The 27,761-nt window shown below is 47.1% G+C and overlaps 1 protein-coding gene across 1 annotated transcript in view; it reads right to left on the bottom strand.

Moving 5' to 3' along the window:
* Positions 1-303: 303 nt before the first annotated feature.
* The window catches only part of FASN (fatty acid synthase), a 58,547-nt gene continuing 31,089 nt past the window's right edge, over positions 304-27,761 (bottom strand). The window contains exons 16-43 of the mRNA XM_007482818.3: positions 27,166-27,341; positions 23,879-24,070; positions 23,512-23,592; positions 23,126-23,305; positions 22,191-22,370; positions 21,886-22,089; positions 20,179-20,489; positions 18,372-18,761; positions 16,301-16,465; positions 16,024-16,142; positions 15,772-15,926; positions 15,289-15,492; positions 14,449-14,599; positions 13,803-13,981; positions 13,115-13,234; positions 12,728-12,850; positions 12,273-12,496; positions 11,549-11,750; positions 10,791-10,942; positions 10,027-10,118; positions 7,273-7,424; positions 6,869-7,114; positions 6,317-6,502; positions 5,256-5,483; positions 4,805-5,025; positions 4,018-4,116; positions 2,439-2,690; positions 304-1,929 (exon numbers count right to left, since the gene is read on the bottom strand). Of these exons, the coding sequence (XP_007482880.1) occupies positions 1,792-1,929; positions 2,439-2,690; positions 4,018-4,116; positions 4,805-5,025; positions 5,256-5,483; positions 6,317-6,502; positions 6,869-7,114; positions 7,273-7,424; positions 10,027-10,118; positions 10,791-10,942; positions 11,549-11,750; positions 12,273-12,496; positions 12,728-12,850; positions 13,115-13,234; positions 13,803-13,981; positions 14,449-14,599; positions 15,289-15,492; positions 15,772-15,926; positions 16,024-16,142; positions 16,301-16,465; positions 18,372-18,761; positions 20,179-20,489; positions 21,886-22,089; positions 22,191-22,370; positions 23,126-23,305; positions 23,512-23,592; positions 23,879-24,070; positions 27,166-27,341 (5,122 nt within the window). The 3' untranslated portion in view covers positions 304-1,791. The remainder of the gene's footprint in view (positions 1,930-2,438; positions 2,691-4,017; positions 4,117-4,804; positions 5,026-5,255; positions 5,484-6,316; positions 6,503-6,868; positions 7,115-7,272; positions 7,425-10,026; positions 10,119-10,790; positions 10,943-11,548; positions 11,751-12,272; positions 12,497-12,727; positions 12,851-13,114; positions 13,235-13,802; positions 13,982-14,448; positions 14,600-15,288; positions 15,493-15,771; positions 15,927-16,023; positions 16,143-16,300; positions 16,466-18,371; positions 18,762-20,178; positions 20,490-21,885; positions 22,090-22,190; positions 22,371-23,125; positions 23,306-23,511; positions 23,593-23,878; positions 24,071-27,165; positions 27,342-27,761) is intronic.

Raw genomic sequence — 27,761 nt, 5'->3', positions numbered from 1 at the left:
CCCTCAGGCTTCCCTTAAGTCTCAGCTAAAATCCTTTTATAGAAAACCTTTTCCCAATACCTCATAATTCTAGTGTCTTCACCTATACTTAACTTATTTGTAAACTCTGAGGGCAGAGACTGTCTTTTGTCTTTTTGTATCCCCAATATTTGGCGCACAGGCTGGTGTGCAGTAGGCCTTAGTAAATGCTTCCTAACAGGTTGCCTTCCCTGGATTTCTAAGCTGATCACCTTCTTCTTTCCTGGGCAGAGATCAGAGCCTCACAGAGAAGAGGAGGAGAGAAAACAGACAGAGCAGCCAAGCCAGAGATCCCATGTGGTTTAATATCAGGAGGGCAGTGGGGAGGGGAAAAGGACAATCTCAAGAGTAACACTTTTACCAAGTGGGTGTAAGAATGAAACAGGATCCAGACATGATTCTTTACATTGACAATTCCATTGAAATTTTCAAAATTCAAGCAGCAGTTTGAATTAAATGTACCTCTTTTAAAAAAAACAACAAAAGACAAAAAAACAGAAACAAAAAAAGTGCCCCAGCCACGATCCACAGAGGGGGTGGTGCTAGCAGCCAGGTACAGGCTCAGAACCAGCCTCCAAGGAGGCCCCCCTGCCAGCTCAATGGCCAACAGAGGAAATACAAAGGGGGCCCCTGTGGGGGAGGTGGTAGGATCCTGGCTCCTGTCCCAATAGCCTCTGTATCATAAGTGCAGCTGGGAATCACTTGTCCAGTTCCCTGCAGGCCCATGAAGCCCAGTAGCACGTGGTGCCAAGGAGAGTCTTGCTGGGTCCCGGGGGATAAAATGTCTCTTTTCCTCCTCCTCCTCTTTGAGAATCAAGTCCTCACGTAGGCTCTCCCCTTGTGGCTGATTTTCCAGTGAAGCTCACTCCTTTGTTCCTGAAGCCACTCCAGGCAGGTAGGGTCCTCCCCCCCCCCAAAAAAAAACCCTTTTCTCTTTTCTTTCAAGCTGCCCCAGAAAAGGGCAAGAGGAACAGGGAGGTCAGGCCACACTCCTGTCCTTGTTCTCTCCACTTCCTGGAGATGAGACAAGGGACAATGGGAAGCTTCACTTCTTCACTATCAGGTTGAGATGGACAACACTACTAAGAGCAAAATGAAGATGTTCCAGACAAATGAAACGTGGAAAGGAACAACCAGAGAAATCTGGATTTAAAAAAATCTGCCAAGAGGGTATTTCTTCCCTTTTCACAAATAATGAAGACCCTGGACCATTTTTTGCTGATGATGCAATAAATACAAAGATGCAAATGAAAACACAACAAAAAAACACCACATGGTTATGAAAAAGGTTCAGCCCCATCCATCCTCTTTCTGGCCATTGGCTGATTCTTCACGGATCAAAACCAGAAATCTCCAAATCAGCCTGACCTTGGCATCCCAATCTTGGTGCCTGGTTAGTTGCAAATGGCCTTTAGCTCTTGCCCAGGGAGCATGGGAAGGGATCACAGACGATAATAACTTTGAATCAACTCTACTCCTACCTGTGGGCAGGGGGAAGGGTATGTGTGTGCCCAAAATGCTGGATGGGGGTGGCGTAGGTACCAGCTGGAGCAGGAGGATGGGATACCACCAGGAGGATTTTCCTTCAGATCCAGCTTGGATGTAGAATTGTATTTTCGGGGTGTCTCCTTAGGGTGGGAGGTGGAGAATGGTGTGAGCTGGGGGAAGAGGAGGTATGGGAAGGAATGTTTTAATGACAGGAAAGTCATCATAATTGCATCTCCTGCCAGACAGGAGATGTGGCTGTGGCAGGAACTGATGGATGGGGAAGACCTAGCCCTCCCGTACGCTGACTCGAGGCTCTGCTAATGAACTGTGGATGATGCCAATGATGGATTCCAGGCCGCTGCCCTCCAACAATGTACGGTGGTCACCTTCGATGACATGGACAGACACTTTCCCATCACAGACCTAGAAGAAAAAGCCTAATGAATTGGTGAAGCTTTGACCATCCCGCCACCTCTACCCTTAGCTCCCTCTTGAGGTCAACCCAATAGTTTCCTTGCAACCTTCTTTTTCACTGCAGGGACGGAAAGGGGAAATAGAGGACACGGAAGCGTAGGAGGGGTGGTCAAAGACATGTAGTCTGACCCCTCACTACCCCCACCCTCAGTGAGGAGACAAGCAGGGGTTCCCAGATCAGCAATCTCTCCACATGGCACTGCTGCAAGCTACTTCTGGAGAAGCTCTATGGAAACCAGTGCCTCATGGGATTGATTCCAGGAGCACCAGAGTGTGGCACTGCAGTGGCCAGATGAGGGACAAGTCTCCGTGTTTTGGTGCTGGGTTGGGCAATCCCCAGTTTGTGGGTTCCGCTTTCCCTGGGTGAAGGATTTGCTGCATGTGCCCTGGGTGCAGAGGAAGCCTTGAGATAAGATTTGGGAGGAGCACAGCCCTGAAGGGCACACATAAGGCCTCACCTCGGACAGGTTGTAGTCCTTGCTCAGGCCCTCGCCATACTCGCTGCTGGTCTTGGCCCGTAACAAGGTCACATTGCCATGATATTTGATTTTGGGTATGTACTGCTCTGCGGCCCTCAGCTTGTGATAGAAAGAAAATGCAGCAAAGCTGAGCTCTGCACGGCTGATATGCCTGTGGTTCTGGGTGATCAGGTCCACAGTGGCAGAGACCCGGGCCTCTAGGTCTTTCAGGGGCAGAAGCACCTCCAGCACCTGCAAGGAAGGGGAAGGGAGGCAGATGAGATCTTGTCTGCTGCTCTGGAACACAGGCATCCTTTTTTTAACTTAAAAGTCAGCAGGAAAGAGCACAACCAGAAGGAACCTCAGGGAACCAACTATCTCATTTAAGAGAAGTGAAAAGAGACCCAGGAAAGCAAGCTGACACACAATGTCACACTGACTGGCCAGGCGTGGATGGAAGCTAGGCGTGCAGCCTCTTGGGCTCAGCCATCCCTCTGAATGTCAGGGCAGCTTGACATTCAGAGGAGCAGGATGGGCAGGACACAAGGATGAGCAAGAAAGCAGGGATGAGGGAATGATTTACAGGAGGAGGAATTTGAAGGAAAGGCACACTTCCAGGAGCAGAGATGGAGGAGGGAGATTCTAGATGGAAAGAGTAGTGTAAGTGAGGGGAACGGCCTGGATCTGATTTCTTTGGCATAGGAAATCCTCTCTATTAATGCAGGCTGGCACCTTCCCTGAAACTTATATAGTGTTTTAAAATTTAAATTCTTACTTTGTCTTAGTAACAACAGAAGGACAAGGCAAATGTGCTTAAATGACTTGCTCAGGGTCACACAGCTAGGAAGTGTCTGAGGCCAAATTTGAACCCAGGTCCTTCCAATTTTAGGCCTGGTGCTGTATCTGCTAGGTTGCCTGACATACCCAACTTATAGTCTTAAGAGAGTTGCTTTGGGGCAGCTGGGTGGCTCAGTGGATTGAGAGTCAGGCCTAGAGATGGGAGGTCCTCGGTTCAAATCTGGCCTCAGAAACTTCCCAGCTGTGTGACCCTGGGCAAGTCACTTAACCCCCATTGCCTAGCCCATACCACTCTTCTGCCTTGGAACCAATACACAGTATTGACTCCAAGACGGAAGGTAAGGGTTAAAAAAAAAAAAGAGTCGCCTAGAGCACTGACAGGTACTTGTCCAGGGCCGTAGCAGTATGTGGAACATGAACCTGGGTCTTCTTGCCTTCAAGGCCAGCATTCACACCACCAAGTTCTATATCTTATAGCACAAGCAAAGGAAAAAAAAAGGGGGAGGAGAGATGAAATAAGGGAAGTCTGTCCAGTTTGACAGAAGCTTGAGGATATGTCTAAGGGAAAAGTGGGAGATAAGGCTGGAAAGGACCTAGCAGAGGGCATACCAGGCAAATGAGGAAGGAAGACAAAGAAAGGAAGGAAGGAATGGGAAGGGATGGATGGAGGAAGATTTCCTTGGGATGACTTCAGGCTGCTCTACTTCATGGCAGAGACCAGAAAGAAGGTGGCAGTGGTGGCTGGTGTGGGGATCCGAGGGAGGGGGCCAAAGGAAATGACCTTGTTGTATTCAGTGTCTGTGAACTGCTGGACAAAGGCACACATCGCTTCCGTCTCTGCTTCTGCTTCACAGCCTGGGGTCAGCTTGGCTCGATAGCTCTGGAAAAGAGAGGTGGGAGTCACAGAGGCTGACTCTGGCTAGAGCCACCTGGCACAAGGCACTGCCTCACCTCTATCAGTGTTCCAGGGAGGAAGGCAGGGCGAGTAGTCTTACCCCTCTTTTCTAGGGGCAGCTGAGGTTCACTGGATTTACCTCTGAGGATGAGGCTAGTCAAGGCCGGGGCCAGAACTCTTGAAACTCAGGTACAACAATTATTTACCTATCTGCCATACTTCCTACTTCCTGCCCCATACTATGGTAGAGGAATCCTACTTTGGTACCTACTCACGGTGAGTCATGGCAATCACTATTGGCTAAGCAGCCAGAGCCAGAGCCCCAGCTTTGGCAAAGTCTTGTGCTGTGGCCTGAGGCCCTGGCTAAGTTGGTGGTGGGTGCCTTACTAGAGGGTCTGCTTCTAGCCACAGCCACTCATAAAACCATCCAATTAGGTGTAGAAGAGTTGCAAACAGTGTTGGCGAAAGTAGCCCCTGAACCTTTGAAAAAAGCTCTCCTGAAGTCCTGAAGGGCAGAGGAAATTTCCTATTGCTACCCTGACAGTTACTGGGTTGTTTTGGGCTTTGGTTTGGTTCTTTGGCAGGGTGTCTATTTGTCTGAATCTAGGCTGGCTTGGAGGCTGGTCTCTGGAAATACCCCTACTCTTCTGGAGATCTGTCCCATTGTCCTTACTTGTGTGTAGGCTAAAACATAGGCATGTGAGCCGTCAAACAGGAAAAGGCTGTTGTTTGAATGGGATGGGATTTGCTGGGCTTGCAGCTGAGAACACATTTCGAAGGCCACACAAGCCCCGTAGGAATAGCCAGCAATGCGGTATGGCCCCTCAGGTTGGACCTGCTTGATACAATCAATATAGTAGGAAGCCAGGCTCTGGATGCTATCCAGGGGAGCGGCTAGAAAAAGGGAGACAGAAAAACATCATGTTAGTTGATTTAGGTAGGACATTAGGAAGGTTTTCCTGACATTTTTGAGGTTATGGGGGCCCAAGACAGTTGTATGGCTTATAAGGGTACTTAATAGAAAAGTCTTGGTATTAGCCTGCCACCAGGAAGTGGTACATTATCCCCCATTCAACCCTGCACTGTTGCAGGGAGCTAGCCCCTTCCTCTCCCTGCAGCGTTACCTTTGGTACATTGCAGGCCATAGGTAGGGATGCTGAGTTTGGCAGCTAGGTTGTGGAACACGGTGATTGAACCCTCGATGGGGTGGACCAGGAAGAGGGGCCGCTCTGTGCTTTGCACGGCATTGAGCAGAGTGATCGTTGGCCCCTCAGGGTTTACCAGCAGGTTCCCCAGATTCAGTTTGGCTTCTCGGACAGGGCTGCTTTCTTTGGCTGGGGAAGACTTCAGTTCTTGAAAAGGAGAAAGGACAGATACCTTGTGTCACAGCTCAACCCGAGTTCTCTTTACCACCTGTGTGATCTCTGGCAGGCCATGCAACCTTGAGCTCTAAAGATCCTTCTGCTTCTAAATCCTATGATGTTTGGAGGATAGTGTCTCACTGAACTCATCTCCTCAGCAACTGTTAACCTAGTGACCCTGAGATTCTCAGCCCAATGGATATAGAGGATGGGGCCTGAACAAGAAGCCTTGGTTCCAACTCCCATATGCCCATCTCCCTAGGAGGGCTGACTTTCCTGACTAGTTTCTGGCCAATCCCTAAGCAGCCATCCATCCATCTATCCATCCATCATCCCTTAATCAATTAACAAATATTTTTAAAGTGCCTATGTGCCAGGTATTGTGTTAGAAACTGAGGATTCCATTTCAAAAATGAATTAAGTTTTTCTCTCAAGGAGCTGACATTGTATTAGCAAAGTAAATATACAAAGTAAAGAGGACTGTGTGGAGGGGAATCAGGAAAGAGTTCATGTAGAAGACAGTACTTAAGCTGAATGTTCTATGAAGCTAGTTGGTCTTAATCTTTGAAATGCCCCCCCCCCCCATTTGGCCCTTAGGGGCAGTCTGTAGCACTGGATCAATTAATTGAATCACATAAGAACTGAGTCCATATTAACGCCATTCAGAAACCAAAAGAGCCAGGGGAAATGATTGTCATCTCGAAACTGCTCTTCTAGAGACTCAAGTTCTCCTTCCTTGAAAATCTGCAAGTTCCTTCCTGGGTCCTGGACCTCTGATGGTCCTGGAACCCCCCAGCCCATACCTCCCTTCTCTCCTGACTCACCTTCTGTTCCAGTTTGGGCCGAGAGCTCTTGTATCTTTTTGATGGTGAGCTGCCGGATCTCCCTCATAGCCATGACTATGTCATATTCTCGCTCCAGGGTCTGCCTTACCTCCACCCCCATCAGGGAGTCCAGGCCCAGATCAGCCAAGGTACTATCTGGGTTCAATGTGCTTACATCTCGGATGCCTGGAGGAAAGATACTTCCATATTAATGGTGGGAATGAGGAGTAGAGGACACTCCTGGGGCTGGGGAGACCAGGCAAGAGCCTACTTGTGTTGCTCTAGAAGATAAAGGGAATAAAGGCAAGATGCTTCCTCAGGCAGAGCCGAGACATACCATGTATGGGTTAGAGTAAACATACCGACCTTGCTATCTTAAGAGATTGCATAGGTTGAAAATATAAATGGGAAAATATAAAAGGGAGCTGGAAGGATGCTGCCTGTAGAGTCACCATATCTTCTGAGACAATGCCCAGGTAGAACATTGACCTGGACGGACCTGACTAGGTGGGTCCCTGGGATGGGGGCCATCAGATAAGGCCCATGGCTCACCTAGGATATGTGCCACTGCTTTCAACAGATCCTTCTGGCCATCTCCATCACTTCGAGACACCATCTTCTTCTCAGCCAGCACAAAGCTGCTCATGACAGGGTGGTTCTGGTTAAGGAAAAGGTCCAAGACTTCCAGGCAGGAGGAGATGCGCTGGGGCAATGTCCCACCAATCACAGTGTCATTAGTGCCCATGGCTTCCAGGACAATGCCCACATCACCAATGGCGCCCCACTGTATGGCAAGGCCTTGAGAAGAAAGAGTGACATTTGCAGTGAGGGAGGCAGGGTCCTTGGGAGCACAGGTTATGAAGGGGGTTGGCAGAAAAGGGGGATTTCCTGAAAAGGCATGTGCCTATTTAGTGGTAGCAGATTTCTCTGCTTAGGAAGTTTCAATCGGGGGTTACCTGGAAGGCCATCCTGCTTCCGCTTCTCACAGATTCGCTCCATGGTGGAGTTGGCAAAGCCATAGTTACTCTGCCCAGCATTGCCTCTCCCACAGCTCACCGATGAGAAAGCCACAAAGTAATCCAGCTCGGGGCATTTTTCCCGTGACACTCTAAAGAAGCAACCCAAGAATATGACTCATCAACCTTCTATTCCCCTCAACAGAGCCTTAAGACCTGCCTGGATGGTCTGGGAAGATTACCGCCCCGCCCCCCTCGCCCCCCAGCTTTCAAACTCCTATCTGCACACATATATCAGCACTCTGAACTGCCTGTGGGCAATCTTGGACCTGATCCCTTCATCCAAAAGAATATTTTCAAGATATATGTTCTCGTTTTAATAAGAGACTAAGTAAACATAATTAGGAAGGCAGGTGTGAAAATCAAATAAAAGCACTTTGTAATATACTAACCAATGAGAAGACTTTTTGGGATGGCACAGCCTTTTCCATTGGTGTGGAAAATCAAAGAGTTAGAATATGCTCCATATAGAATAGGAGAATATCTCTCTTCAGCACAAAAATCTCTGCTGAGGCTTAACCTTGTGTGCAGAGTATGCATTCAATAAAATATAAATAAAATATGAAGGAATAAATGAGTGAGTACGATATTATAAAACCATTAAGTCAGACAGAATGACAGATGAGGGAAGTGGCTTGCTAGACCTGTACTTAAGACTTCATGGCTTCTTATGTAAACCCTCCTTCATTCTAATCTAATTCATTCTAATCCTTTCTCTGCCTAACTCCACCCCACAACTTTTGGCCAATAAGGATCACTCTCTTCTCAAAGTCCTTATAACACTTTGTATATACATTTTTTTGCTTGCTCCCTTGTCCTATTGCCAAATGGCAACTTTGGATGGGCACCACCTACCTCTCCATTTCTCCCATGTGTTGTTAAACAAAACAAGACAGGACTCACTACAAATGTATATACTTTTTATTACTCATCTTAACTTGGCCTTTACCTTTCTATCCTGTTCACCACAATGATTACTTTAATTGTTTTAAATCTTTATTTTCCATCTTAGAATTGATACTAAGTATTGGTTCTAAGGCAGAAGAGTGGTAAGAGTTAGGACATTGAGGTTAAGTGACTTGCCCAGGGTCATACAGGTAGGAAGTGTCCAAGGCCAGATTTAAAGCCAGGACCTCACATATCCAGGCCTGGTTCTATGTCCAGTGAGCTACCTAGCTACACTTACCACGACTACTTTAGACTTTCTCTTCTCAAGCCTCCCACATATCTTCACCACCTCATATTTTACCAAGAAAATCCAGGCTATGAGTTCTGTTTTCTCCTTAGCATAACTTCTTGCTGCTATCCTCTATTATCTCTTCCTTTACTCTAGACTGATGAAGAGATGGTTCTTTGATCTCATTGCTCTCCTTCTCTAGCTGATTGGTTCTATTGTGATGGTTCTGCTTTCTATTTCTCGCTAATTACTATTTCTTTCCCTATTGCTTACATACTCTTCAGGTTTCCTTTATCTTATTATTTTAAAATAACATTTTGTTTTTACATGTAAAAACAACTTTGTCTTTTTTGGAGTGATTTAAAAAATTTTGGTCTCTAAATTCTCTCCCCTTGCCTCTCTGAGAGGCGAGTATTTTGATGAAGATTAAAAATCATGCAAAACACATTTCCATTAGTTGTGTTGTAAAAGAAAACAGAACAAAATCAACCAACCAAAAACAAACTGCAAAAGAAATTTTAAAAGTGAAAAACCCTGTTTTCATCTACATTCAGACCACTAGTTCTTTCTCTGGATGCAGGTAGCATTTCTCATCATGGGGCTCTTGGAACTCATCTTGGATCATTGAATTGCTCAGAACAGCCAAGTCATTCACAATTGATCCTTGTTTTCTGCCTTATCTTAAAAAAAACTCATTATCTCCCACTGTCCCTGTTACAATTTTTTCCAGGTGTTGAGACACGGAACACACTGCCTTTAGTTTTCTTCTCATTCTTGTCTAAACCCTCTGTAATCTGGCTTCTGATCTTTTCTCTTAAATGAAACCCACTCTTTTAAGAGTTACCGGTGATTTTTAAATTATCAAATAAAATGGCCTTTTCTCAAAACTCTTCCTTCTTGACTTCTTTCCAACATTTGATTCTGTTGACTAGTCCCCCTCTGGATGTTCTCTTCTTTCTAGATTTTTATGACAGTTGCTCCTACCTGTTTGACCTCTTCTCAGTCTCCTTAGCTGAATCACCATATATATCACTTTCCCATAGCCCTCCAAGATTCTTTCCTGGCCCTTATTCTCTTTTATTTCTACCCTGTTATTGACCCCCTGGCTACCATGATGGGCTCAATTGCACAATAATTATCACAAAAGAGCCTGTAATTAGAAAATCTTGAACCCTTGTACTTCATGTCCCAGAATCCTTTTCCCTTTGTCCACTTCACATCCTATGCTTATTGTTTTTAAGTTCAGTAACTCCCCTTTTCTCTATCTTCTCTTGCGACTTTGGCTAAGTTAGCTCCCTTTTTACTCTAGCGTTTTATTTTAGTTATTAGTAAATCTTATAAATTATATTATTTGGAGTTATTGTATATTAATTTTTAAGCTTACAAGAGGCACTTGATAAATGTTTGATTAATTGTTGAATTGAACTAAGGATGTCAGAGGTGGACAAAAAGAAAGATGTTAGTGACAACATTTTAATTATGAGGGCCCAGATCCCCTGGTCCATTGGTCCTCATACCTGTCCAAGTTAATTGTGCCGCAGTACTTGGGCCTGTTGACATCCTGGAAGAATTCTGGAGTTTGGTTCTCCAACATGGCATCTCTTAGGACCTAAGGAGGAGGAAGAGGTCCTCATTTATCTCTTTAGGGGCATATGGGACCAGGGTTTCCCTCGGGTATCACTGTCCTCTCCATTGCTGAAACATAGGTATGATCCTTCTCTAACTTTAACCCCTCCACCCTGCTCAATAGCCCTGGCCCAGGAGTTTCAATTCTTTAATTCTTTTCTCTCCCTCCCTCATCCCCCCATCTTAGAATCAATACTATGTATTGGTTCCAAGGAAGGAGACCTGTAAGGGCTAGACAATGGGGGTTAAGTGACTTGCCCAGGGTCATCTAGCTAGGAAGTGTCCAATTGTGGAAATTGTGGAAAAAGTGGAAATTGAACCTAAGACTTCCAGTCTCTAGGCCTGGCTTTTAATCCACTGCTAGCCACCTTCTTCAATTCTTTCCTTCTTAATCTACTGAGGGCATGTTCCTCTTAAAAGCAGTAGAACTCCCCAAGTAGAAATCAGGAAATAGACATGGGAAACTCTTGAAGTTATTCAGGAAAAGTGAGAAATTCCTCTTTTCCCAAGAATCTGGTTTCAACAAAATCTTGCTTCTTCTTATTTATAGAGGGCAACTTTCTAAGACACCCATCCACCCATTCACCCACCTGTGCTGCTGCCTCTTGCCCCATTCCCATCCTAAGACTCTGCCTAGGCCAGAGCTTCCACTTACCATAGCCAGGTTGAAAATGCCCCCAACAGGACCCAGCTGAGTGGCCTCGGCTATGAGGCGCTGGGCTCCCTCGAGGGTGCTGACATCACTTGTGGACACAAGGACCTGAATGCCTTGCTGTTGCCACTCTTGAATTTGCTTGGCTTGATACCCTGTAGAAACAATGGATGCTGGAAGACCAGTCCAAGTTTGTCCTGCCTCCATCTTCCCAGTTGGGCGCATATATTGCCAAGATGGTTGAGAGATTGTTATGCCCACCAGATTTGGACCTAAACTGGATTGTGCTTATGGTCTGATTCTAGCTCTAAGTAGGAAGGTTATTTCACAGGCAAATTATTTCATCTCTCAGAATCAAGAACTCAATTTTCCTAACCTGAAAAATGGATTAGGTTATATGGTCTCCAAGATCCCTTTCAGATATAGTATGATAAGAAATGATATAATAGATGTAGGACATGCTATGATTAGGAAATGAGATGACAGCAGAAAAGGCATTTTAAAACCTCAGAAGTTTTATGCAAATTATTATCAAATGAGAACACAGTTTGCAGTGTGTCTGCCTCTGCCCCAGCAAAGAGAACATAATTTTTGCTTTCTTCAGAACTCCCACCCACCCAACTAATCTCTTTTTCCCTTTAGATTTCTGGTCTTAGGTGGGGTTGAAGTGGGTGGGTGATGAAGCTTCCCTGGGTTTTTGTTCCCCATGGAGCTCAAAGGGCATGGTCTTTGCCCTCATACACATACACATTTCCACATACCAGTCCGAATGCCCGAACGTGAAGTTAGAACAAGTTTCTCAGCCCCTCGAAGAATGAGCCATTGAGCTAATTCAAGCCCAAAGCCACCCAATCCTCCTGTGATGATGTAGGACTTAGAGTTGGGGCAAAATGTCTTGGAAATGGCGGAGATCAGGCTGGGCTTTGCTTTATTCATCACGGCTTGTTTCTCTTCTTCTTGGACCTGTCCCCCCAGTCACACACATATATACTGTAGGAGGTGAATTGTTTACTCTTTTTTATTAGCTGTCCCCAAGCCCCCACTTTCTGTCCCACCTGTATGTCTCCAAGGTGAGGGAATCTAAGCAGTTACAATTTTCAGTAGGCAGAGATCCCAAGACTGGACTTTTATATAAGTCAAAGGAATAGGAGTAATGAGTACAAGGAGGAAATTGCTGAGAGCTATTAGAATTTCTTCCTCAAGAAAACAATTAGTCAAGAAATTAAAATGTTACATTTTAGCAGGAGGGATTCAGCTAAGATCTGGTGATGAACTTCTTAATTGTTAGAACTTGGAATGGATTTATGGGGAGATGTGAAACTGGGGAGATGTGAGTGGCAATGGCTAAGACTCCTTTTTGCCAGCGAGGACTCTTTGAGAATGTTCTTTTTTCTTAAATGAGCTATCTCCTAAGATAATTATTCTCCTGGAATTCCTTGGACACACAGTCCTTTCCTAATGGGGAGTTCTTGCCAGTTTCTTTACCTTGATAACCACTTTGCCAATGTGTTTCCCTTGGGCCATGTATCGGAAGGCATCCTCCACTTGGTCCCTTCCAAAGACAGTGCACTTTAGGGGCTGGACCACACCACTCTGGATGCCCACCTTCAGCAACTCTGCCACCTGTTTCCAGTCATCATTTCCTTCTTCGAAGAGGGCATCCAGCAGGATACCATGGAAGGTCACATTCTTTAGGAAGATAGCCATTCCTGGGAAGAAAAGAGCGTGTGAGAGTCTTCTCATTCCCAGGTCACCTGCCACAAGGGCAAGGAGATGGTGATGAGGTGACTCTCCTCCCCAGACCATCCAGAAAACAGGATCTGCTCAGGTTTAGTAGGGAATGAGCCTAGACTCTGCTTTGGTACTCCCACCCCCTCATTCCCTTCACTTCACCAAAAAGAAATCTTTGGCACCTGCATCATTTGTAGCGTATAGCTTACCCAGGGAATGGTTATTTGACAGATCAAATTTGCCAATTTCTAGGAAGCGGCCATGCTGAGCCAAGCACCGAACACTGGCCTGCAGCTTCTCCTCTGCCAGAGAATTCAGGACGAGGTCTACTCCTGGAATGGGAGAAAAAGATTTTGGCATTAGCATCTTGTCCTGACCCACCACAGTATGAAAGAGCTGACTTGACTACCTGTCCTTTTAATGCCTTGTTACAATCTCTCTGGGTCTCAGTTTACCCGTCTGTAAAAGGAGGGGCTGTCAAGTGCCCTTCTCTTAAGAAGTTAAAACTTTTCAGATGGCTGAGGTTTTCTCCACTTGGTACTGTTTCCTGTTTCTTGCACATGGATCTTTCCCCAGCCTTGGTGTCTTGGGCTCACCTTTCCCTCTAGTGTGTTTCAGCACATGTTGTTCAAAAGATGTATTCCTGGAATTGGCAAAACTGGTGGCATCGAGCTTGGGGAATCTGGTCTGGAGGTAGGCCCGCTTCTCGGCTGACCCTGAGGAGGCAAGTCTGCTATTCAGGCCAAGGCAGCGGATGCTATATGATGCATACGATTCCTGCCCTTGATGAGCTCAGACTCAAAGAAAGAACCTTTTGGAGAGAGGGATTCTACCCCAGAAGATAGAAGGAATCCAGTAAATAGGAAGGAAGGATCTGTAACACAGATGCTCCAACCTATGGGCAGGTGCCAGGGTGGGAAGAGGGGAATGGAGGTGCCTTCCTTGATACTGACAGTACAAGTTTCTGAAACTAACACTAACCAGTAGAGAAGCAAAACCTGGTTTGGGCTCTGGCTTCAGCAGCTGACCAGATCTGAGTCCTTGTAATGCCACAGATAAAACACCCCCTGGCTCATCCTCAGAGAAGAGAAGGGGAAGGGGTCTTTTCTGGGGCTTGAATGATGAATCTGAACTCTGAACAATAGCAGGCACACATATTGAGAGAGCATTTCAAGTGAGAACAAGATGGAAAAGTAGACAGAATGCTTGTTACAGGCATTGTGGGAGAGAAGGTAGGAGGAAAAGAGGGATGGAGAATTAGGGACAGAGGGACATAACTCTTACCCACAGTGGTAAAGACCCGGCAATTCATGCTCAGAGCAATTGCAATGGCAGCCTGGCCAACACCCCCAGAGCCAGAGTGGATAAGCACCGTCTCTCCCTTTTTGATGCCTCCACGGACCACCAGTGAGTAGTAGGCTGTGGTGTAGACAACAGGTACAGAGGCAGCCTCCTCCATGGTCCTAAGGATGGATCAGATGCAAAAGTAACTACTTCTGTTACAGAGCCTGTCCTTTCCACCTCCAGTTCCATGTTGGCTTTCTCCAAAGCTACTTTCTTGAACTCTCTACGTGGTCTGGGTGTAGGATGTTGGAGGTACCATCACCTACAGCATATTTATTCCTCTGTATCCTCTTTTGTGGGAGGCAACTACATGGCTCAGTGGATAGAGTGCTGGGCCTGAAGTCAGGAGTACTTGAGTTCATATCACTAGCTTTAAGACCCTGGGCAAGTCACTTACTCTGCTCTAATCCACTGAAGCAGGAAATGGCAAACCACTCCAGAATCTTTGCCAGACTCACAAAGAATCAGACACAGCTGAACAACTACCCTTTTTTGTCTTCTTATACTTCTCTTCACCCCTCTGCTCCAGGTGGGACTTCTAAGCCTGGTTCCCTACTCTTTGTCTGTAGCTCTCAAACTAACTTACCAGTTGGCTGGCACATCCCAAAGGAAGTCTGAGGAAAGGAGTGCTGAGGTGGCCAGGCCTTCAGCAGGAACCAGACCCATCACACGTTTGCCAGTAGCGTCTCGCCCGGAGAACTCCATGCCCATCATACAGTCCCGGTTGGCCCATTTCCCTAGGCATGAAGGGTAGAGCCTGTTGAGTCCCACACAGAGTGGGTGCCTGGTGCCTCCCTTCTCCCCTCAGGGTACTTCCTTGTTGCTGCTTTTCACTGTCCTTTCAATTCCTATCTGTGGTTGCTATGTTGCCTCCTAGGCTTTAAAAACTACTAGTTTCTATCCCAGAAAGGGAAAAGAGATTGGTGACATTTATAGCAATCATTTACTTCTTTTCATCAAATCCTTGGTAGTTAGGGAGTAGGAATATGATCTCAAAGACAGATAATGCTACTTAGCCACTCTGTGTTTGGAAATCACTTATGTAGGTTCCCAACCTCTCAACCCAGAACTTGGGTCCCCTTCTCATGTCTTTTGGAGGGATTACCCTTCCTTTTACTTCTCCTTCATGGCAGCTTGGTCCTACCATTAGTGACTGCTGGAGACCAAAAAGATTCTTTCCTTTATGAACTGCAAAGAATGCTAGGTCCTAGAACCAGTCCTCATGTCTTGTTTTTTTGGTAGGGCCACGGAGGAAGAGTTGCCACCATCACTCTCTTCCTTTCCCTCCCTCCCCATGAAAATCCTTCACCCCCAGCCAAGTGCCCATGGTCCTGACCCTCCAGGTCACTTTGCTGGGCTTGTGACCATGTACCCTGCCTGGCTAGCCAGCCCTAGTCACAGCTGCCAAATGCCTGCATCTCTGCACCTGGAATGGCATCAGGGGAGAGTTTGCCAGTGGCCAGCATGATGTCCCGGAAGTTGAGCGAAGCATAGTAGATCTTGCAGAGCTGGGAGCTGGGGTCGGTAGGCTGGGCATAGCGCAATGGAGAACATACCCAGGCAATGGAAGAGAGGTCCCCTCGGGTCAAGACATTGACAAAGGCATGCTCTGTCAGCATCATGGGTTTGCCTAGTGTGGGCAAAAGGAACAAAAGGATTCCAGCTGTGAGGGAGTTGGCAGAGGGACAGGAGATTTTTTTCAGAGATGTGGCCACATGAATAACCCTGGAGTAGAGGCTGGAGTGTTCTCCCCAAAGTCCCATCCCAAATCTCTCATATTTCATGTTCCACCTCACTTCTCTCCCTTCTTGGCAACCCAAGTGGGGAATGAGGTTGGGCCAAGATGCTTCCAGGAAAAGCGGTCTTAGGCTGGGAGTTATTTCTTAGAGGCAGAGACAGGGAATATTACCTTCTCTCAGTGGGAAGTGACGGAAGGCCCCCCATTTTCCATCCCGGTACACATTCATGACCAAGTCCTCTTGTAGTATCTTCTGCATCTCTTTGGTGGATGGGCTGGTTTGGGGGATGCTGGAAGAGGAACTGAGGCTGGATACCAAGACACACCTGAAAGAATTAAGAGTTAGTCAGAGTAGGCTGCCTGTGGTGGGAGGGAAGGGAAATAGAGAAGATCCATAACGAGCTCCCTGGCATCTTTCCATACCGAATCCTCTGCCCGCCTGGTTCTTTTCGGAGACAGTTCACCATCCCGACCACACCGGAGGTGGCACAGCCAGCCGCTGTCAGCCACACTGGCTGGTTGGAGGGCTCTGCCAGAATGGTCTATAAGAGAAGACCAGGAGAGGAAAATAAACATTCTTCAAGTGGGAAGAGACCTATTTGAACACAGGGACCAAACTAGGTAGTGGTTTGGCTTCCCCATCTACCTTGTGTTCCTCAGAACCTGCCCTGAAGGAGCTGAGGCCCCAAAGGGCACTCACCTTTAAAGAGTCCACCCATTTGTAGTGAGAATCCTCTACTGGCAGGAAGATGGGCATCTGGGGCAGGGCTGGCCGGCGGCACAGGAAAAGAATGGAGCCATAGAAGGACTTTTTCATTCCCACCACATGCAAGGAAGCCTTCTGGAACACATTCTCCCACTCTGCCTGCCAGGAGAAATGAGGACGTGGTAGGGACAGGCCCTAGGAAACTGACTCCCCAGGAACTTCTGCAGGACATGGTGCTAATAGGAATGTCATCCAACTTCCTGACGCCCCCAATTCCCCAGTTAATGGTTTGAATCAATCAACCAATTGGCATTTATTAAGCACCTGTTTAATTATGTGCCAGTCACTTTGTTAAACCCTGGGGATACAAAAAGGCAAAGGACAGTCCCTGCCTTCTAGGAGCTCCCCATCTAAGGGATCTCAACCTTTGAATGGGGGAGAAGGGGGGCTAAGGCCCCACCTCTGCTTCCTCATCCCATTGTTGAATCCTTAAGTTTTCCTTCCTTTGTCCCAAGTCACATTCTAAGCAATTCTCCTCCCAGTAGTGAAAGTCTCTCTGACTCCCTGTTTTCTCAGTGTGACATCGTCTTGTGTTGTAATAGGGCTGGCTGGCTCAGCTTCTTTCTCCTTCTGGCTCAGACCTATGCTTCCTACCATGTCTTCAAATCCTTCTGTCACCCCTGGTCCTTGGACCTACTTCTGCTTTAAAGAAAAACACAATAATAATGATAATAAATTCCTGTTTCTATCTCTGGGCTCCAAATGGTTCCAGGCACTGGCCTGTTCCTTGAAGCTAGTTCACTGCCTCAAGTTTCCCTGATCCAGGGGCCAGGCACATGGTGGGCGAGAAGGGATTCAGAGAAAGACATGATTGCCCTGGCAGAACCATTCTAGCCCTGGATGACATCTAGCAGTTGAGTGTATGTGTGAATGTCTCAGACCATGGCTGAGGCCCACATATGATCTTGGATATACACCCAGGCAGGGGAGTCATTCATTGGCTACTCTATCCTCTGGATTAATTAAGGCTCTTACAGCCTTTGGCCCATTAATGGCATCTGCTGCCGCTGGGGAAGCACTCTTCATGTTTCTTGCTCCTGGATGGGTGCTGCTGGTTTGCACCCATACACCTGGAATACTGTACATTGCCTTTCTTCTCTTTTTTTCCCTTCATTGGGACTAGTGTCAAAAGAAAGCTACGCTTCCTTGTCCTACTAGGTCTTCCTTAGCATCAAGCCTGCAGGGTGACATCCCTTTCTTTGGTTTGGTGGCAATGATTAGGGTGACAGAGGCCCTGCCATCATGCAGTGGTCCCGAAGAGACACCCTTCTGACCAGAGACACAGAAGGGCTTTCCTTTCCTGACCAGGATGAGGACCTCTTCCCTCCTGTCTGACATGACCAGGAGCAAACTTTCCCTGCCAGGACAGGGCCAGGCAGGTGGGGATATAGCTTTCATGACAAAAGCGGGAAAAGGAACAAAGACATCCAAACAGAAAACAGCCTGAGCCAGCCACTGTTTGGCTGAGTGTTGTCCATCAGGGAGCTGTGAGCCCTACTGTGGGGGCTGGTGGGCTCACAGTTTGTAATTCTTAGAGGGAAAGGGTGCAGCAGTGGCCCAGATCCCTGGCCACTCTGCCCTTAAATGTGTCTGTCCTGCTTTGGGGTGGCTCAGTTTCTCCAGTGTAGCACTGGAGGGTCACACAATCTGGAGAGGAATTTGGATTATAGAATTCTCCTGAAACTGTTTCACTCTCCTTCAATGAAATCAGATGCCTTCAGTCCCTCCCCTTCGCCAGTCTGTTCTGTACCCTCCTGTGACACTCCTCTTTGTGGAGCACACCTTTGATCAGGTGGACCCTGCCCCCCCTGAAAGACCCACAGATAAAAAGGCCTTGGACTCCCAGGAGTCTCATTGGGAATGTCAAAAGGATCTCTGAAGGGAACAAACAAAATGGCTTAGGGAGGAATGATGACAGATTACCAAGGTCTAGAAAGGGAAACTAATCAATGTTCAGGACAGAATACTACAGAACCACGAAACCACTACCACCAGTCACCCTCACCTGGCTCAGAAAACTCTGGCTCTGATGCTGGTTGGAGGTTGTAAGGAAGGCAACCATCTCCCCGAGGATCTCCCCTTTGAGGAGAGCATGCAGCAATAGAAATCCTCCGTCCTTGAGGGCAGCTCCCATGTGGCTCAGGGCGCTAGTGGGGTCCTTCAGGGTAGTCACTGCACAGTTACACACCAGGAGGTCAGTGCTGTGCAGGCTGTCGGGCGCAGGTTCATCTGGGTCCCACTGGCCCACGGAGATGCCCTGCTGTTGTAGTTGAGCTTCCTGGCTTTCCAGGGAGGTGGACTGACGGTCAGTAGCGACATAGTCCACCTGGAGCATGGGCTGGCTGTTGAGGAGGCCGGGGATGCGAGAGTACAAGCGACCATCTCTGGCCAGAGCCTTTGAAATTCAGAAGAGAGATGGGTGAATGCCAGAGATAGGCAGGGGAAAGGTACTTCCCAAAACACACTTTTTAGCCCCTCTTTCTGCCCCTGAGCTAGACACTGTCCAGACTGTATCTGCTATAGTCTCTGTGCTTCACCTTCTACCACCTCTACCCTGTCAGGTCCCCAGTTTCTCTTCTTCCTTAAAAAAAAAAGCCTTCCCTTCTGTCTTAGCATCAATTCAGAGAAGAACAGCAAGAGCAAGGCAACAGGCTAAGTGACTTGCCCAGGGTTGCCCAATTAGGAAATATCTAAAGCTAAATTTTAACCCAGGTTCCCCTCACTTCTAGGCCTGGTGCTCTACCCACTGTACTTTCTAACTGCCTTGCCTCTTCCTTCCCCAAGATTTTCTAAAAACATCAACCACAACAAAACCTCTTTACTTTCTTAGAATCAATACTATGCACTGGTCTAAAGCAGAAGAGCAGCAAGGTCAAGGTAATGGACTAAGTGACTTGCACAGGGTCACACAATCAGATTTGAACCCAAGACCTTCTGGCACTAAATCTATTGAGCTACTTAACTCCCCCTTTGAATCTTCTCCTGAAATCTTGCTCCAAACTTTATTTTCCAGGAAGTTTTCACTGATTTGCACTGATCAACTACTCAGTTAGTCAAATATTTACTGAGTGTTTGCTTTTTGCCTAGGACTGTGCTAGATTGGTGTGGGATTTTACCAAAGGCACATAGTATAAAGTCATTGACCACAAAGAACTTATAGTCTGCCTGCCTGGACTCCGAGTAGTCTCTCTGATGAAGCAGAGACAACAGTATAAGTAACCCAGATCGTGCCACTTGTCTTTGCAATGTGTTATATGAGGTCCAAGTTGTGTTTCGTCATAAATTATCCTCTTATTTACACTCCCTCTAGGCTGCTATTAAAGAGTTTGCATTCCCCAGGAAACTTGAGAGCAGAGAAAGCCACTGCAGAGGGGGTCAGGTTCAACTCTTCACAACCCCACTTGGGGGGGGGGAGGGGCAAAGATCCTGGAGTGGTTTGCCATTTTCTTCTTCAGCTTATTTGACAGATGAGGAAACTGAAGCAAATAGGGTTAAGTGATTTGCCCAGGGTCACACAGCTAAGAAGTGTCTGAGGCCAGATGAGGCCAGATGAAAACGAGTCTTCCTGACTATAGGACCAATACTCTATCCACCGTATTACCTAAAGTTAAATATTCAATAAAACATTTGGGGGTGAGGGTCTAGATCCAGGGCTTTCTTGGTATGGAAGCTCTTTCTACCAATCTGGCTTAGCAACTCACTTGGCCACTGTAGGGAGAGATAGTGAGTGAATCAGAGTGCCAGGCCCCTTTGTGCCACCCATCCTTAGCTTCCTGGCGCTGGGCTCTCCTCTGCTGGGATGCCATACTTGCCTCCACCACCTTTATTCTGTGACTGGTGCCATTTTCTAGGGCCGTGTCCACGCAGGCCTTTAACTCCAGCGAGTCTAAGAGCCCTGCCAGCAGGTGGTCCTCCTGTAAGTGCTGCCACTCCTGCGCGACGACCTGTTCTAGCTCCACAGACAGGTTTCCGTTGAGCTGCAGCTGGGAAGCGGCTGCCAGGAAATAGGGCAGGCCCTTCTGGGGGGGCTCCTTGGAAGGAGTGGCTGGTGCCCCAGTCAGGCCTGGCACAGAAACCTTCACCCCATGCTGGGTCAGCTTGGTCTTCAGGGTCTGAATCAGGCCTGCAAGGGGGGAGGGGAGAATTAAGGCAAGGCTGGGGGTGCCAGGTAGGGGTGAGGCCCTGGAGCCTCTGGTGGTGACTAAGACATAGGGTTGGGTTGTCTTTCACTCTGGGACAGCTGCCAGACTGACTTGCTGTGCTAACTAGGGTAGGTTTCTGCCTTCTCAAGCTTCAATTTCCCCATTTACAAATGAGGCAAGGGGGTGACAATGCCTTCTTTGCAGAGGGGAGTCATAAGGGGCAAATGAAGTCACACTGATGTGGGAGAAAGCAGGAACCTGGGGTTGTTTACCACCATCCTCCCTCCCCCTGCTCCTCACATTGCTTTTCTTTAACACAACAAACAAAAACCTTTACCCTTCACCTTAGAATCAATACTGTGTATTAGTCCCAAGGCAGAAGAGCAGGTAAGGGCTAGGCAATGGGGGTCAAATGACTTGTCCAGGGTCACACAGTTAGGAGGGGTCTGAGGCCAAATTTGAACCCCGGGCCTCCCATCTCTTAGGCTGGTTCTCAATCCACTGAGCACCCAGCTGGCTCCCTCATGTGGCTTTTCAAGAAGTAGAAGAAGTCTGAGAGTGTATCTTCTTTTTCTAGAGACTAAGGGTGAGCATAAATGGGTCTGACCCATGCTCTGGGTTACCTACTGTTTTAGCTTCCAGTACAAGTATTCTCTAGCCTGTTTCTCACTAGCCTAGCTCTTTTCTAAAATACAGGTCACCTGGGAATTACTTAAACCTTTCTGCATCCAATTTGTATTTAGCCTCAACAGAGGCATAAACTGTCAGGAGCTACTTCTACAAGACCACACAGCAAACACAGGCATGGCAAAGCCAGGAGAGGAGCCATAACACTGGCCCAGGCTGGACAGAGGGCCTCTGGCGGGATAAACCCAAGTCCTGTGCTAGAGCTCAGAGCATCAGCCACAGACATAAGGAAAAGGGAACTGCAGCTTGGGGTGGCCCCCATGACAAGGACTTGGGCCTTTTTGTTGCCTGCTGAGATCGTAGGCAAGCACAGGGTGACGCAGTTTGTCCCCCCAAACGGCCTTGGCATGAATGAGCTGAAACATTCCAAACAAGGGAAGTTACCCTTGTGAGCACCATCCTTCAAGAGGGCTGGGCACAAACAAAAACATGTCTGGAAGGGTGATAAGAATCCTAAAGTGTCTTGTAACCAAGTCCTCTGGAATGCCTGGGGAAATTGAGCATCTATTTGGTTTCTCAAGCTTTAAAGGGGGCCATATTTACCTTCTCTTTGCCTACCTCCGAGTCTTTTCTTTCTTTCTCTTCATTTCTCATTGTTCATCTCCATTTCTTCCTCCTCTGATGTCCCCTGCTCTCCTGAGTGCCCCTCTCCCTCAGTGCCCTTGTCGGTGGACCGTGACATTTCCTTACCTTTACACTGCTGCAGCTCTTCCTGGAGCTTGGTGTTGTCAGCCAAGCAGTCAGTCTCCACGTGAGGCACAAAACAGAATTTTTCCAGGATGGGTGTGTGATGCTCCTGCTGCCTTCGAGGGGCCACAGAAGCATGTAGCCTCGTGATCAGGACACCGCCGGACACTGTGTTACTTAAGCAGGAGTCCACATAGGCATCTGCTACTGCGGAGGGTGGGGACAACGAGGTTTGCTAAGGGAAGGTGGGGGCAGGGTTTACAGGCACACAACTGTGCATGAAGAGGAATGAGGGGGCTGGGACCTACCTTGGGTCTCATCCTGGTGCTGATACACTTTCTGCTGGTGGGTGGCAGGGTCGATATACATGGAGGTGATGCGGGTCGGGAGGCGTAGGCAGCGCTGAGATACCCCCAAGATGGAGATTTGCAGCATGGTGTCCAGGAAGGTCACCCAATTGTCCTTCCATAGCAGTTTTCCCAGGTTCCCTGTGGCAGCAAGGGCTCCTTAGCGTGGCCTTGGGGCTGGGAGCCTCCAGCACTCCCACGCTATAGCAGCTACTCCCAGCTGTGAGCTAGCCACCAGAGTGTCAGGGACCTTCCTCTTCCTAGTTCAGTTCCACTCTTCTCCCTTCTGCCCATCCGCCCAGCCCCAAGCAGCACCTCAGTACCAAGACAGGGCCTTGTTTGTTTGGCCTCACTCCCCTGAGGAGAGAATCTACAGAACCCTTAACCTCATTTCCCTCCACACTGAGATATACAGAGCCTAGTTTGGGGCAAACCATTTGTCTCAGATCTCATATAAAATATGAAGCCCCCCTGGTCTCCCTTAACAATAATCGATAAACATTTATTAAGTATTTGATATGTGCCAGGCTCTATGGCTAGCATTAGGGATATAAAAAGAGGCACATAACAATCCTTGCCTTTAAGGAATATATAAGGTTGCCCTGGAGAACACAGATATTCCTTGGGCATCCCCTCTATCCAAAATGGTGGTTTTAATAAGAAACTCTGGCATTCAGAACCAGGGTACTGGGAATATTTGGGGTGTGTAGGGTGAATGAGAAAAGGACACACAAAAAGATTTGTGGGTAAAGGGGGACAGTTAGCCTCAAAGAACCCCTGATGCCCAAAGCCTGGGCCCCCTCCCATCTGCTCTGCTAGATCTTCCTAATGCTCTAGACTTTTTAAAAGGGTCTTGCTCCTTTGGGAACTTTCCTGGAACAAACAACCAGACCCACCTTCAAGGTTGGTTTCTAATATTCCCTGGAAGTTGGGGCCATAGTCATAACCACGAAGACGAAGCTCTTTGTACACATCAGCCTTGGACAGGCAGAACTTGGCAGTGGAGGCTGCTGGACTTGGTCCTGGCTGATAATTGAAGATGCTGGCGTCTGGCTCCTCCCAGTGGTACACTTTCCCTGTAGGGAAGCAGGGCGGATTGAGTGAGCAGGAGGTAAAAGATAGGGGTTCAGTGTCATGGCTGAGCCTCCTGAGACAAGGAAGATGATGCACCACAGATGGGAGGCCAGGAGGCTGGGGTCAGCTTGCACACCAAGAAAGGGCAGGATTTGGGAAGATGGAGCCCCTTGCCTGGAGCGCTTATTCTCTTGCTCTGAGAACTCACCACTCACGATCAGGGTCCCATTATCAGACACCTCAAAGGTTCGAGAGGCCAGCATGAGTCGTACTTCCAGAGATACAGTACCTAAAAGGGGGAGAGACAAGGTGTATAGAAGGGACGGACAATTCCTTTCAACCCTCCTCATGTGTTACCAACACCTTGGATTCTCTCTGGGACTGGGAGCTCCAAATCATCAATTATTTTATTAGGAAGACATGTCTTTTACAGACAAGACTCAGGATTTGGACTTGATTTCCCTCCCTGCTGGGATGTGGGGAAGCTGCTCTCAGGGAACTGGAGTGATGGTCTCCTTAGACATTCCCAGGACCCTCGGACTAGGCTGACCAGAGTTGCCCTGACTTCTTTTCACCTTTCTTTGGCAGGATGGTAGCCTGGTGCAAGGTGACGTCTTCAAATACTACAGGCATCTGTTCCATGACCATGTCCAGGGAACGGGCCAGTGTTTTCCAGACCAGACAGAGGTAGCCAGTAGCTGGGAAGATGACCCTTCCGTCGATGCAGTGATCCACCAGATAATGGTCCAAGGACTCAGCACTCGGGTCTGTTGTGGAAAAATGACAATTAGTGAGGACCGTGGAGCCACTCCCGGGGGATGGGCTGCCTCTGTGGAGCACCCTGCCCAATCACCCTTGTACTGAATTTTGAGGAGGGAGAATGGAGGACAGTCAGACAGAGGTTCTGCTGCTCAAGGGGAGCCCCAGAGATTGGCACTTTTCCACAGAGGAGGGTGCAGCAGTGACCTGGTTCCTTGGCCCCTGGGGACTGGCCCTCTTATGCCAAACCAACTACCCCAGTGCAGTTAATAAGGGGTCATGTGGTCTAAGTAGAAACAGGCCATCTTGTTAAGAACATGTGCTTTCAGACTTCTTTTGAAAACCTAGTCAGCATTGCATTCTTCCCACTCCCTCCATCCTCAGTACCTGGTCTTCACAATCACAGGATTTGAGGGTCCACCCAAGAAGAATCCCTGTGACAAGTCATCACTTTGCCTCTGCTTGGAGACTTTCAAAGATTAGAGGGGGTTCCCTTGAGGCTGCCTTTCTGCTTTTGGACACACCTAATCTGGACAGCTGCTAGGTAGTGCAATGGACAGAGGGCCAGACCTGGAGTCCTGAACACTGATCTCTTTGAATTCAAATGTAATCTTGGATACTTTCTAGCTGTGTGACTCTGGGCAAGTCACTTAACCCCCATTGTCACTCTTCTGCCTTGAAACCAATACTTAGTATAGATTCTGAGAAGGGCTAAAAAAAAATTATGGTGGCCAGAAGTGAACACAATTTTCTAGAAGAGACATGATGAAGGTGGAGGACAGTGGGACATATGGCCTCCTTATTCTTGGAAGCTATGATATGAGTGATGTAGTGAATAGAACACTGGCCTTCGAGTTAGGAAGATATGAGTTCAGATCTAGCCTTAGACACATATTAGCTCGGGAAGTCACCTAACCACTGTCTACCTCAGTTTCCTAAATTATAAATTTGGAATAGTAATAGCAGGGTTATTGTGAGGACATCACATTTGTAAAGTGTTTAGCACAGTGCCTGACACAGAGTAGGTACTAAACAAATTTCCGTCTCTTCTTCCTGTCTTTCTATGTATTCCTAGAAGTCCTACATTGAATTTCTTGCTGTCACATCTACTTTCTTATATTAAACCTCCATCTTTTTAAAAACTGCCATCTAACAACAGGACTTCTCTGTCTTATTATAAGCAAATTTAACAAATACTCTACTTTCATCCTAAACAGAATTCCACCAGATCTCTAGCCATATTGACACTGAACTATTATTAACTTTTTAAGTCTGGCTACCCAACCAGTGCTAACTCCATAGGTCTGCCTAGAGTATGGACCAGTTATGCTCAAATGTGCATACCCTCTACACCCCAATGTTTGGATCCATCTATGTTATAATCTAGCCTCCATCTCTCTGTAGTCTACACAACAGCATCAATAGCTTAGCTAAAACCCACGTCAACAATATTATAGCATTACCCTTATCTATCAGTTTAATGGCCCTGTTAAAGGGGATGAGGTTAGTCTGGCATGACTGGTTCTGCATGAAACCAGGCTGGCTCCTTATAATGATCTCCTTTCTTTTTAGATGTTTATCAATCATCTCTTAAAGTATCTGTTTCCCCCAAAATTGAAGTTGAGCTCACTGGCCTAGAGTTGGGAAGGCTTTTTTCTCTTTTCTTTTTGAAGACAATCAGGATATTGCCTTTGTCAATCTTCTGATAGATACATCTCCTATTTTCCAGAACTCATCAACCAATTCATCTGGGCCAAGTGACTGAAATGCACCAACAACAGTCAGGTTCAGTTCATATCATCTCATCCACTCCAAGTAAAGGCCTGCATTTGCCTTCTATTGGTTTCTTTAAAAGTTTAAGTCGAATGGTAAGGTCCCCATGCATACAATTTAGTCTCTTCAGAAAAAAAAAAAACATTTTCCTTCCTCACTTGAACTGTCCCTACTTGTGTCTTCATAATCTCACTTTTTTCTTATTATTTCTCATCTCTCTAGGGGTGACTTCCTCTGTAGAATTTTAGTCCACAGGATAACAACAACTTGAGGCTTGAAAAGCATTTTGCAACTAACTATTCTCTCATTGCTTTTCAGTTGTTTCAGTCACGTCTGACTCCTTAAGACCCCATTTGGGGTTTTCTTGGCAAAGATACTGGAGTATAGTTTTCCATTTCCTTCTTTAGCTCATTTTATTAGAAAAGGAAAAAACAGAGGCAATCAGGATAAAATGACTTGCCCAGAATAACACAAGCTGCTAAGTGTCTGAGGCTGGATCTGAACTCAGGATATCCTCTGTTCTCATCCAGTAGGCTCCTCTCTTCACTTTCCCTTGTACAAGCTATACTATTCAAGCTTTTCCTAGATCTAGATGAATGGCCTCCATATTCCCCCTTGGAGCTATTCCTTATCTTCCTAGTAACACTGACTTCCTGGTGGTAGACAGCTACAAATGCCCATGTTGGGCACCTCATTTGTTCTGTAACTCCCTGACTAGAGTAACATCAAGACTGCTTACCATGAGAGACTATAAGCTCCTTGAGGATCCCTACCCTTTTGGTAAGCCCCAAAGCACTTAAGAGAGGGTTGGAGAATAAAAGGGAGAGTGCTCAGTAAATAATAGTTACAGCTTTGGAGATGGAAGGGACCTCAGAGCTTATCTAGTTTAACCCTCTCTCCCTACAAGGAGGAAACCAAGCCACTCGGAGCAAAGAGAGGACAAGAATTCAAGTCTGGCCCCCAGACTCTCACAGTCTATTTCCTTCCCACTAGCTGAATCGGCTTCTTTTATTGTACAGGTAGGAGATGGGAAGCTATCTGGGGAAACTGGAACAATTCTGATTGAGAGGTTGGAACTGGTAACTCTCTGGGCTTCCATAGAACTGAGCCCAGAGCTGATCCACTTTGTGCCATTCCAAACTCTTTATTGGATAGGATGTTTTGTGTCCAATATTGCCAGAGCTAGAGGCATATGCCAAGGATTTCCACTGACAAGATATGTAGCCAAGTCCAACGACTGTTTGTTGTAGGCCCTGGGTGGGATGAGGTGGGTTCTTCTCCACTCTGATCATGGGCTTTAAGGGGAGTCTGGGGGAAGGGAGGGACTTACCAATGTTGTAGATGGTGGAGGAAGAAGAGCCGCCTGAGCCGTTTGGGAAGTCGCTGGTAGAAGGGACATCCCAAGTCTGGCTATGGTCCCACTTGATATGAGGGGAAATGAGTGGTGTCCCCACAGGGGCAGGGTATTCCACAGGTGGGAAGAGGCCATTGGGATTCACGTTAGTGCTGAGGTAAGAGAACAATGGGAGACTGAATCACTCTTGGACTCAGAGATGAGATAGGACTTCTCAAGGGGAATACCCAGACAAATATGCCTCAGAAAGAAAGTCTAATAAATATGTAAGGGAAGATTATGAAGCAAAGTCATAAAATAGTTTTAGGAGTGATCTCAGAGGAAAGTTATTCTAAATCCTACCTGAAGATGAGCCTCTGAGTAATGATACTGGTAGTTATTAACTATACCAGAACTTATAAACCTAAATAGATATTCTCCTTAGCTACCTTGGGAAAATAGACACCTTTCATTATACTGTTGATGCTTAAAAGGATTGTGACCTCCTCTCTGGGAACTTCAGCAGTCATACTGAAATATAAATATATTGGAACACATTCCTTTAAATATCCTTACTGGTAGAAACTGCCATA

The sequence above is a fragment of the Monodelphis domestica genome, chromosome 2 (genome assembly GCF_027887165.1).
Source record: "Monodelphis domestica isolate mMonDom1 chromosome 2, mMonDom1.pri, whole genome shotgun sequence".
NCBI lineage: Eukaryota > Metazoa > Chordata > Mammalia > Didelphimorphia > Didelphidae > Monodelphis > Monodelphis domestica.
Note: the sequence above shows the minus strand (reverse complement) of the source record. Positions and strands in the feature narration are given on the sequence as shown.